General features: G+C 33.5%; 1 protein-coding gene across 1 annotated transcript in view; it reads left to right on the top strand.

Annotated features, from left to right (window-relative positions):
* The first annotated feature begins 422 nt into the window (after positions 1-422).
* LOC148956194 (uncharacterized) overlaps positions 423-12,793 on the top strand; it is a 41,138-nt gene continuing 28,767 nt past the window's right edge. Inside the window, exons 1-3 of the mRNA XM_089089697.1 lie at positions 423-608; positions 5,841-6,047; positions 10,693-10,748. Of these exons, the coding sequence (XP_088945823.1) occupies positions 5,963-6,047; positions 10,693-10,748 (141 nt within the window). The 5' untranslated portion in view covers positions 423-608; positions 5,841-5,962. The remainder of the gene's footprint in view (positions 609-5,840; positions 6,048-10,692; positions 10,749-12,793) is intronic.

The raw sequence follows: 12,793 nt of genomic DNA, 5'->3' as shown, positions 1-12,793 counted from the left end.
TATATATATATATATATATATATATATATATATATATATATATATATATATATATATATATATATATATATATATATATATATATATATATATCTTATGTAATAAAAATTATGATAAAAAAGATGCAGTGTTAATAGAAATTTGTGGTATAATAGTTTATAAACGTGCCCACGATATATTTCACACCTACCAAATTTAGGGCGTATTATAGCTAATATTAGTCAAGGATTTTCTTAAAATAAGACAATCTTATGGTTAAACAGTTTATTGTCGGCAATTTAAAACTTACAACCGTGAATTTTTATCATTTTAGCGAAAAAACATAATTATTCACGGTCGCTTGACCATCTGTTCTGATAATACCTCAATCAGGGTTTTTTTGTCAGTTATAGGTAACCAGAGCATGTGTGTAAGCGTTTCGTTCTAATAACTTCATCTACGACTTTTTTAGTGATTGCTCAAGAAGTAAGCAATCAGGAAAAAATTGACTCTTAAATTGGAGGATACAACTTTTGGAAGTAATATTGTTATTAAACTGTAATCCAATTTTCTTAATACAACGTACATAATTAAGTGTGCTTTAAGCCCTTTTGGATTAAAACCTTTGAGTAAGTTTTTGTTCTCACTTTGTACATATAATGTCCATTTCCAATGAAGATATGACTGACTTTTAAGAGACAATGGCTTGAACGCAGCTTTTCGAGCAGTGCGTTGGTAAAAAAAACAGTATGTCTTATGTCTGGGAGAAACTGATCCAGGTGAAATCGCTAATTTTAAGTACCTAGGCATATTCTAAATGTATATATACGATCCAGTGTTGAGTGCAAAAATATTGTATGTCTGGGCCTCCATCAATATGGTGTATTACTTTCCCAACTACTACTTACAATCTACTTACACTTTATTTGTTCTTTTTGCATTATATCATATGTGGCACCCTTGATATCTTTAAAGGCATAGTTATTCGGACTTTCAACTATGCTGAGCAAAATGGTTATCTCAAAATTTTGATCGGACGTCTTTGAGAAAAAAAGGGGCACGGGAGGGGGCCTAGTTGTCCTTAAATTTTTGGTCACGTAAAAGGGGCACTAGCACTTTTAATTTCTGTTTGAATAAGTCCTCTTCTGATATTCCTGCACCACTGGGTCGACACGATCACCCCTGGAAAAAACAATAAATAAACACGCATCCGTGATCTTTCTTCTGGCAAAAAATACAAAATTCCACATTTTTGTAGAAAGGAGCTTGAAATCTTTAAAGTAGGCTTCCCTTATACCCTGAATTTGGTAGTTCCTTACCACGAGCTGTTTGATTTTCCTTCTTATCTGAAGTTTCATACTGAAATCTCTGTCTGCCGGCATTATACATAATCAGGTAATAATGATTAATTTAATAATTTTTTTTGTATGAAGAGGTGACATCCTTTATCAAAGGTATAAAAGGCTGTGTCAGAGTACCTAGAAACTATACTCCTCTCAGTCATATGACTGCTGATGACAACATTTTATCACGAGAGAACACAAAAGAGAAATAATTTAAGCTATTTTAGATTGGATAAAGGGTAATTTGAATATTTTATTTTTAACTCCCCCCCCCCTCCCCAAAATGTACCCCACGGAAACAAACTCATGCGGAGGAATTGATTTGCATTACATGGAGGTCTTGGTTACACATAAGACGTCCAAAGTGATGTCAAAGGTTCCAGAAAATTGAATACCAAACTGTTCGTAAGGTCCCTGGCAAATTCCTTTTTGGCAGCGGTATTCTTGAAGATTTTCGCTCAAAGACGCAGGATTACTAAACCCTTAAATGATTCTGACGATCCCGACTAGAGGAAACGATTCCGACTAGAGGTCAAGGAAAAATTAGAAGCAAAATCCTCTTCAAGAAGTCCATTTTAACAGAAATATCTCCCTTCCAAGTAACGAGACTAAAATCAAGGGAAGTTAAATAGCTGCTGCAAAATTCAAAACGCTTTAAAAAGTCAAAATAAAACAATGAAAAATTTCTTACAGGATTCCGAGGATTTAATTTTGCATTAACACCTCTGAAGTCATTGTTCTATAATAGCGTTTTATCTTCAGGATTCTTTCTTGATGGGAGATTCCTGGCATAGAATGAGAGGATAGAACCTATCCAATGAAATTTTATTTGTAAAGGAATGTCTCTATTTAGTGGAACAAGGCAGAAGCCAAACTGAGTTAAATAGCTTCAAGAATATCTCACAGATATATTACTTAATTCAATATCTGGTGTGTGAGAAATAGCACTCCTTTCGTGAAGACTGTTATGAATGCAATTATGCACAAGCCCGTATCGAGGAGGAGGTGTGTTTAAACCACCCCTCTCTCTAAATTTATGTTCAACTCCTAAACCCGTAACAAAATACAAATAAACAAATTTCTGATGCGTTTTTAAAAGTTATATTGTACCCCTCCCCCCGAAAAATAACCCTCCGAACAAAAGATCTTGGATACAGCTGAGTACACTGCATTAAAGATAGACGTAAATTTTTGTAGAAAATAATTTTTTTATATTAATTTTATTTTTTTTTATCGTGAAAGGGAACCGAACGACCGTAAATTGGAAATTACATTTGAAATTAAAAGTAATTGCCAAATTCCCGCCGAAAATTCCTCCCTGACAATTCTCCCTCTAGAATCCCACCGGAGAATCTCCCCCTCCTTCCCCCCGCTTCTGGGGGAAAATATTCCTCTGTAGAAAATTCCCCTCCAAAATTTTTACTCTGGAAAGTCTAGTATAAAATTCTACCCCCCCCCCGTGTATTAATAGCGATTATATTTCTAAATTCAAAAATATTAGACAAATTCACCTGAGAAATTTTCCCCGTGGACAATGCTCACTCGAAGCCCCCCCCCCCTGAATAAAAATTACATTCAATGGAAAAGCCCTTCCCCGTGGAAAACTCCCCCGCATGCATTAATAACGATCGTGTTCTTAATTTTAATAGTATTTAAAAACACAGGTTAGGATTGTTAACTTTCGCTTTACAATCTCAAATATTTCAAGCATTTGTGCCTAGTTGTCTCTAATTTCATTCAGCTCAAAATGTTTTCAAAAGATTAAGAAAGTCTTGAGGTGAGGTGAATTTTATACCTAAACAACTTAAAGTTCCTTGGCGATCAGACGAGCAATGTAGCAATACATACAGGACACACAGACAAATATATATTCGATTTTATTTGGATATCAAATTAAAATTAAAACATGTCTTTCAAGGGTATATTATGTAATTTACAGCCCTTTCCCCAGGGATTATGGGGGTTTTGCCATCCAGCAGAAGATTCCCCCCCCTCCCCCCCCCAAAAAAAATCCACATATTTCCCAATACCAATTACTATATGTAAACATTGGGTAAATTGCATAACTTGCAGCCCTTTTCCCAAGGGCTGTGGGGGATTAGCCTTTTCCAACAGCATAGTTATTGGATATTTCAACTATGCAGAAACAACTGGGTGTCTAAAAATTTTGATCGTTTGTCTTTGGGGCAAAATGTGGTGTGGGAGGGGGCTAGTTGCCCTGCAGTATTTTCGGTCACTTAAAAAGGGCTCCTGAACTTTTGATTTCCAATCAAATGAACCCTCTCCCGATCTTCTAGTATCATTGGTTCGATACGATCAGCCCTGGAGAAAGCAAACAACAAGTAAAGAAAAAAAGCAAATAAACACGCCACGCATCCATAATCTATCTTCTGGCAAAAAATGCAAATTCCTATGTTTTTGTATATAGGAGCTTGAAGGCTCCAAAGTAGAGTTCCCTGATACGCTGAATCTGATAGTGTGATTGTTATTAAAACTGCTTCACTATTTGGGGGTGTTTCTCCCTTTTTTAAAAATGGGATAAATTTTCTCAGGCTAGTAGCTTCTGATGGGTAACATAGTGAACTTTAAACTTTGTGAACTGTATATATTTGGAATCAGCATAAAAAGCTAATCCTTTTGATGGATCTATGCTTATCAAAATTCATGTTTTATAGAGTTTCGGTTACCACGAACTAAATGACTAAATAGAAAAACAAGTTTTTTTCAACTGAAAGTAAGGAGTAATATTAAAACTCAAAACGAGCATAAATCATTCTATATCTTTGCTTCAAAGTTCAACTTTTTGTCACCAATTCATTAAGAAAAACTGTTCAAACACATGGGCCGTTGAATTTGGATGAAGCATATCTTGAAATAACTGTAATGCTTTAGCGTAAAGAGCGGGGGTTGAGAAAGGGGTATTCCCCCTCATATTCGGAATAATTTTTTTTTTTATTTTGAGTATTAATGCTGCCCTTACTTTAAGTTGTAAAAACCTATTTTCTTATTTAAGTTCTGACTGTTTTTAAATAATGCCATGAAATTCCTCTCCCCCGATTATAGTTTCCCTAGATTGTTTACCTGGAAAACTCACTCTCCGCTGAAAATTATTCAAGCAGAAGATCCCCCCCCTCCAAAAAAGTGATCTATTTATTTCCTAATAATAAATACTAGACCTATATGTAAACAATAGGGAATTGCATAGCTTATAGCCCTTTGCACAAGGCCAGTGGGGGGTCAAGTCATCCCCAGCTGTATAGTTATTGGATGTTTCAACTATGCTGAACCAAACGGCAATCTCAAAATTTTTATCAAATGTCTTTCGTAGAAAAAGGGAATGGGATTGGGATTAGTTGCCTTCCAATCTTTCTGGTCACTTAAAAAAAGGCAGTAGAACTTTTGGTTTCCGGTCGAATGAGCCCTCTCTGATACTCTAGGACCAAAGTTTCGATACAATTACTCCTGGAGAAAAAAAAAATAAGCACTTATCTTCTAGCAAAAAATTCAAAATTCCACTTTTTTGTAGATAGGAGATTGAAGCCTCTACAATAGGTTTCTCTGATATGCTGAATTTCATGGTGCGATTTTCATTAAGGTCACGTGACTTTTTGGGAGCGCTTCCCCCTTTTTTGAAAATCAGGTAAATTTTCTCAGGCGTCTAGCTTTTGATCTATAGTATTAAACTTAACAGATTTTTTGCGTTTGGAAGCAGGATAAACAGCCAATTACTTTGATATATCCATTTCTACCAAAATCCGGTTTTGGAGTTTCAGTTACTGTTGGGCGGAGTCGCTTCTTAATTATATTTCGTTCCTACGTACTCTTTGAATGTGTTTGTTATATTAGTAATTATATGTCAACTACATGTGATTTTTGTAATTGTTTCTAATGAGTCTCCAATAAACTTTTTAGTAAATGGGCTTTTTCTAATATTAAATCAGATCAATTGACCTATCACCTGCCCTTAAAAGCTGAAAATCATAGTACCAGAAACTTAAGGCGTTAATGAGTAATATTTTAATACATCTTAATAGATATAATACATTTGAACCGTTATAAAATTAGTTGTCGTTTTGTATTCATTGACAAGCTCAACCGACGCCTTGAAATTGTTGTGCATGGAAAAACTAAAATGTAAATAGTGTGAAATACCTGTATCCTCTATTCAAGGCACAGCTTCCCTACCAAGATCTATGGAACTCTACTTACACTGGCATACATTTGCTCATAAATTTACATTGGTAGTAAGTAGTCCCAGGGGGATCAAATTTGCCTAAAAAGGAGAGTAATTTCTGGGAAAACTAATCATAATTATCTTTGTAATTCTAGAGTCACCTATGTATACTTGTCTAGAATCTACGCTCTTTTTTGATTTTTTATCTATTTATTATTTTATTTTAACAGTAACAGAAGACATTAATCGTTTCTATCCGGTACACTTATATTAATAAATCAGTTCATTTTTATTTTTCCATTTTAAGTCGTTTTTATTCTAACGACTTCATTTCTTTTTTATAGTAACATACTAATCAGACGAAAGAGAGAAAAAGCAAAAGTTTTCAAAGCATAATCAGCATAACTCAAAACAAGAGTCAACAAAACAATTCTATATTTTTCTCTTCCCCTTCTTTCCTTGAAAAATGAGGTCGAAGAAAAGAACTATACAACAAGTGCGGAATCTTGATGAAAACGAGTACGAATCTCAAGAGAAATCTGTTTTTCTGGGTAAGTGTCTTGGTTTAGTATCAATTTTTGAAACCTTCTTATTTCATCTGCATAAGATATTTTGCTCCTTCTCTATATTTTGTATATATGATTAAAGAACTTTGACAACCCTCATCTTGCTTTTATCTTGTTTGCTGCTTGTAAACTCGATGTCGTTGAACAAGTAATAATTGTAAGCAAAATTCCATGTGAAAAGTAACAAAGTAGTGGCTAACAGAGTGTTCCTGGATCACTCACTTTAGTGGTTGACCACTTCTAAAGGAGATATGCGAAAAAAATAAAAAGTAGTATCTATAGATTCCTTATTTATAACACTCTTTCCGGTACTGGTGCATTATGCGGGCACACCGCTATAGACTGTATCAAGGAAACCAGTCACGAAACCATTCAAACCGGCTATTTGCAAAAGACCGCTATAGATAAATGATTGCAAAACAGTGGTTTCTCAATGATTTACAATATTTAAACGATTGTTTTCGGGGGTTTAGGGGGGAGGAAAGGTACCTAGGCTAGGTAACGTATTTAATATATGCTATGCTTTATCCACCACACCCCCAACCACCCATAATGTGCAAATATATAGCCCAACATTAGTATTAACCAAACTTGACTTTTTTGCGGTGCCTGCATAATGCACCAATACCCTCTTTCCAAATATAATGGTCGTTTTTCTGATAATTCGCCCAGCGCCGCTGATGGTCCCAGATATAGCCCTACGATATAAACAAAACTAAAAGAAAACACTAAACAATTAAATCCTTACAACGGAAATCAGTAGAAAAATCTCGGACATGTAGGCGGAGTCCCACATGTCCAAGAGAGGACTTTCAGAAGGCAGGCTTGCATTATTGTATGTTCGCAAATTGGTGAATGTCGATGTTAACCGGTGAATGTCTGAAATATCTTTTTTTCCCCTTGGCTTTAGTCAGCGTTACCAGTCAACTTTTTCAATTTAATGCAAGGTTTGATGATGACAGGTTAGGTTAGGATAGATTAGGTTTAGTTAGGTGAGGTTCTGTTGGGTTTTTAACCCATTTCTGATATTTAGAACCAAACTTAACCTAATCTAACCTTAACTAACATAATTTAACCTAACTTTAAGTTTTACCATAATAGCTTGCATAAGACTGAAAAGACTGACTCGCAAAGGTAATTGAATCCAAGCAGAGAAAAAGGATTTCAAAGGTCGACATTAACCAGATTTCGGACATTCGCGGTAACATATATAGGCTACCGTTCGGCATAGGACATTCACCGCTCGTTTATTAGTATAATAAAAGAGCGGTGAATGTAAGTAATTTATATCGCTTGTATAGTATTAAATTTTATTTAAACCCGCTTAGGAGGGTTTCTATAGTAAAGCAGAGACATTGCTTTATAGATAGATAGATAGATATTTATTGCAAAACAAAAACCTGTTTGGGCCATGGCAAAAACAAACACAGTTGCATATATAGTTAAAACACATGATAATAGCATATATAACAATAACTAAACATAGCCCATAGCAAATAAAAATAAAATAACATAACAATTGCAGCACAAAAGCCAGATAATGCTATAAAACTAACTCACATAATTACACACAATTTCACACACATAATAATAATATTAATAATAATCGTGTATTCAAAAGCCTTTATACAGGTCCATATACACTATACATCAAATATAACTGGAAAACAAAAGTAAAACTCCCTTCAGCCTTCTTTTTCCAAACCATAACAAATCTTCTTTACAATAGTTCCTTTCTTATCTTTAGTGGCTGATCCACAAATCTACATAATCTACACATGAGGCTAGGTACCGTCAGAGACAACATGCCCCGAAGTTAAAAATTACGAAGTCAGTATATTTATCCTGAAAGATTTGGTATTCCAGGATGAATAAAAGTCTTATCACATTTAGTACAACCCTCCCAAGAGGGTTTAAAATTTAATATAGTCATAAACATATTTGTCATAACCTTTTCACTACAACGGAAATCAAATCTCCATATGTCTTCGCGTTATTGTCCACATTTTAAACCATTCCAAGTGATATTTTTTTACAATATTAGAATTTCATTCAGATGAAACGGGATTTCCCCAAGCAAAGAATACACAAGACCCGTTTAAAAAAAAAAGTGTGCGTGTCTGAGGATGTGTATTAGCAATATCCCAGTAACAGCTTAGAATATTACGTTGGAACTTCCAGGACTACCACTATTACTACCACTTTTGTTATTACTTCCACTACTAATACTGCTACTATTGAACTAAATCGAGATAGCTAATGTCGATCCAGGTTGTCGAAATAGACCAGGTTGTCAATGTATCCAAGCTGAATATCTTAGAACTAGAACAAGGTATAAAGTGGAAACTTTCATGGACAGTTTATGTCCCCTTAAAACTAAATCAAAAGGCACTATGTGCTTGGTGGTTGTCAATAAGCATCTTAGCAATATTTCAAGAACGACTAAGGGTATGAAGTGGAAACTTTCGGATGACTACAATTAGTAGCCTACTTCTGCTCTTACTATCGAACAAAGGCAAAAGCACACAAGCGCATCCAGGTTGTCAAAATAGCATTGACACATTATCTTAGGTACGAAATAGGTTATAAAGTTTATTTTTCAGGGAAAGTTGAGTTGGGGTAAAATTAAATCAGAAGACGCTAAGTGTGTCCAGATTTTTAAAAGGGCGTATATTATTGAATTATTGAAAAAAGTTTCACCGACGTGTAAATAGTAGGCCAAAATATAAATAACCGAGTCAAACTCAAAACGAGCATCAATTAAGAGGAGCAGGGCTGAGGCCCTCGTGCATGCTGAAGACCAGAACATAATTTGACCTTTACTGACAAAAAATTGCATTTTAAATGTTTTATATTTTTTAGCTTTAATAAGTCCAATATTATTGAGACTTTCAGGAAGGAATATCAGTGTACAGGCTATATTAAACTTTCAATCCATAATTATTTGTTTTGTTCAGTAAGCTTGGGTATGATGGTGAATTTTTTCGGTATTTTGAGAAATAGAAACATGATGCTCAAAATAAGAATTATTTTCTATAAAGGGCAAACTACGTTTTGTTATTCAGAAGGCACGGGGGGGGGCGTTAATTTCTGCTCGTTTCGAGTTTGACTTAGTTATTTATTGTAATTTCTGTTCGTTTCGGATTTTGTTTATCTATTAATATGATTTATGGTAGTTTTACGATTAGAGAATTATTTGACTTTATATCTGCTCAACTTTGGTTTAATGCAGCTCTTTACTTTCCATTGAAAAACTTCTTTTGTGGGGAAAGCTTTTTTAAAATCAATACCAAAGATGACGGATTTGGTCCATTCAGCATCACCAGGCTAATACAATAGCTCAAATTACTTGCCCTTTAATGGACTTTTAGTCACCGGCACTTAGGCTTTGAAATGATATTTCGTCTATACTAGGACAGAGGCCTAAGACGTCTAATCAATAATCTACTAATCTACTAATCTGCTAATCTACCAATCTACTAATCAGAATCTACAGTTAGATTCTGAGCTTAATTTTTAGAATCCCTTTGAAACTAATTTTTTCACTTTTGTCTAGGGAATTACGTATTCCCCTCTTTTAACCCTTTACTGTGCTTGATAAGGAGAATCGGAAATTAAGTTTCCTCTAATTGTAGTGGAAAAAGTTTTGATGATGCCTTTCCTCTTAAAGCCTGGAAGTTAGAATAAAATCTCTCTCTTAGCTTAACTAACAGCCTAGCAAGGGAAAGAATTTTCCATCTTTTTGCAATTAACTTTGCTTTCTGTGCTAACTCTTATTTTATCAAAAATTTCAGGCCGTTTGAATATCAAATATTATATTCTTATGATTAATTAATCCCTATTATTAGTAAAAAAATTTAAATGCTATATATTTGTTTAATACTATATTAATTAGCCAAATCAATAAAGTATTTTTCTTTTTTTTTTTAGATTTCAGCATCGAAGTATTTGATTGGCTCTTTCCTTTGTTATTACCGGATAAAAACCAATACGGCTTGCTAGGCCGTATGCAGGGGGGGGGGTAGGGGGTTTGAACCCCCTGAAATGTTTTTACGACTCGTAAAAACGTAACAAAAATGAATATAAACAAAATTTTATGCGTTTTGAGTTTTTTTCTGTGTAAATTCTCCCCCTCCAAAAAAAATTCTTTTGTAAAACCCCCTCCGAAAAAAATCCTGGATACGGCCTTGGCGCCTTGGCTTCAAAAAGGCACCTATGATCGTAAAGAAATTTCAATATAATAGCATAAACCTTAAAAAAACTTATAAAAATGATTTTTCCCTTCAATTTAATTACTTTCTTTCCTTCAAATTAATTCTCAGCAATCGCGGAAACACTGAAAGAAAAACTGCCAATTTCAATCCCATGTGAGAAAATTCAAAACATAATATTACCCAAAAAAAGCTGACTATTATGCATGTCTTATTAACCTATGAGTATTATTTTTGACAACTTTTACCACATTCGTTATAATTGAAATGAAAACTAATTTAATAAGAGCAACTATACGCCTTTTACCATGCTTTTGTTAGATTGTTTAATAGCACACCGCCCGCTGTTAAAAATGTCGCTTTGATTACTACTGTTGTTAATCTGAATTTTTTTTTTAACTGAAAAAGTGTTTTTACAGATGGAGATTCAGAAATGAATGCCTATGGATCGTCTGTTAATTTTTATGAAATGAAGGTTAGTATCTTATATTTTTAACTTTTTATGTTTATGTCAGCATGAATACCGTATTATTATTGTACTTTTACTTATCTTTACCACTTTCTTTGATGCCTTTTCCTAGCACTTTATATAGCTTTTCCTAGCTTTTTTTGTATGGAATACTAAAGCAATTTTTAAGGACATAGCATCACATACAGCTATAGGTATTGCTCGTATGTGATACAGCTACAGCTATAGCTATAGCACATACAGCTATAGCTCGACTCAGCTTTTTCCGTCCACTCATATCAGTAACGATAATCACAAACAATGCAACAGTCAAAACCTTGGTTATTTTATGTAACTAAATATATATATATATATATATATATATATATATATATATATATATATATATATATATATATATATATATATATATATATATATATATATATATATATATATATATATATATATATATATATATATATAATTCATTATTTTGAGTTAAACAGTTGATAGTGATTTTTAATTTACTTCCTTTCACCTAACTTTGCCAATAGTTCTTTGATAATGATTTGATATATCAATCATTCAATCATCTATATTCTTATATTCAATCATCAAAAATTAAGTAACTAATGATTTAATTAAATAATTATTTATAAAATTACCTTATGAAAATAATAAACGCTAATATAGAAGACGTTTTCTATTAAACATTTCTAAATAAACCGAATAACGTTTGGGGAACTGTATGGCTAATCGACCAAATGCACTATCTGGGAAAATGACGAAGAAAATAATCTATTAGTGTTTCAACAATTTATGTAAGAACATGAAAATTAAGGGTTTTTTTTTAATATCGGTTCTATTTCTGATCTTTCACTTTACAAATTTTTCAAAATTGATTAATAGACAATAACCAGAAAAAATCATGATAGATTAAATTTTCAGTTGTGTGGAACAGTAAGTGGCTAAGAGCAAACAGTTGAGATGTGCTCTATGAATGTGAATAATGTTCATTCGCCAACTCGCAAAAAGTTTTCTCGGCAAACTTGATGTACGCTTCAAATCCTTTTATTGTTCAAGCTCCTGCAGGCAGCATATACACCTTTTATTAAACCTCTGGACATTTTGAATAACACAAGTTGAATTTTCAACCCTTTTGTTAGAGAGTATTTTTCGTTCAACTAATTAAAGATTAAACAAATTTAAGATGGATACGTTGTTTCTGATCGTAATTTGAATTTTGCAGTATTAAAAGCTGTGCAGACCTAGATGTTACAGCATTTACAGTGTAGCTGGAGTGTAGCTGTGGGACTGTAGCTACATGCTACAGTCCCATGTTAAAGTCTTCAGTAAAAAAAAAAACATTTCTGAGTTTGGAACATGATTCTTGTGGCGTCTTCAAAGATAAAGCAAACGTTTCTAAACGATAGTATTAAATAAAAAAAAAACAAAAAAAAGAACTGAAAGTAAGGAGGGACATTAAGACTTATAACGAACAGAAATTATTCTGTATATGAGTGTTCCCTCCTCAACGCCTCGCTCTTTACGCGAAAGTTTTTTATTGTTTTAAAAAGTAGAGCAGGGAAAAAACAATAAAAACCTTAGCGTAAAGAGCGAGGCGTTGGGGAGGGGATAACCCCTTTTATATACAGAATAATTTCTGTTCGTTTTAAGTTTTAGTGTCGCTCCTTACTTTCAGTTAAAAAACTTTTTTTATTTAATTTCAGAACATTTTGAACTAATGCAGATTTTGATTTTGGCTCACCGTACATGAATCAAACAGTTCGTGGTAACGGACTGTAAGTAAGGAGCGACCGGGTTCAACAGTAACCGGAACTCTAAAAAACGGAATTTTGATACCAATAGATACATCAAAATTGGATTTTTATGCTGATTTTAAATATATAAATTTCATCAAGTTTATATCATATAGTGATCACATAAACTTCGGAGGGGGCTCATTGGATTGATATCAGAAGTTCTAGTGTTTTTTTTTAAGATTCAGAGTGACGAAGGTTGGTTAGCTACCCCCACACCTCTATTTTCGGGAAATGTATCTGTTAGAA

This window comes from Artemia sp. Qi Xiang Cuo, chromosome 1, assembly GCF_049724085.1.
Source record: "Artemia sp. Qi Xiang Cuo chromosome 1, ASM4972408v1, whole genome shotgun sequence".
Classification (NCBI taxonomy): domain Eukaryota; kingdom Metazoa; phylum Arthropoda; class Branchiopoda; order Anostraca; family Artemiidae; genus Artemia; species Artemia sp. Qi Xiang Cuo.
Note: the sequence above shows the minus strand (reverse complement) of the source record. Positions and strands in the feature narration are given on the sequence as shown.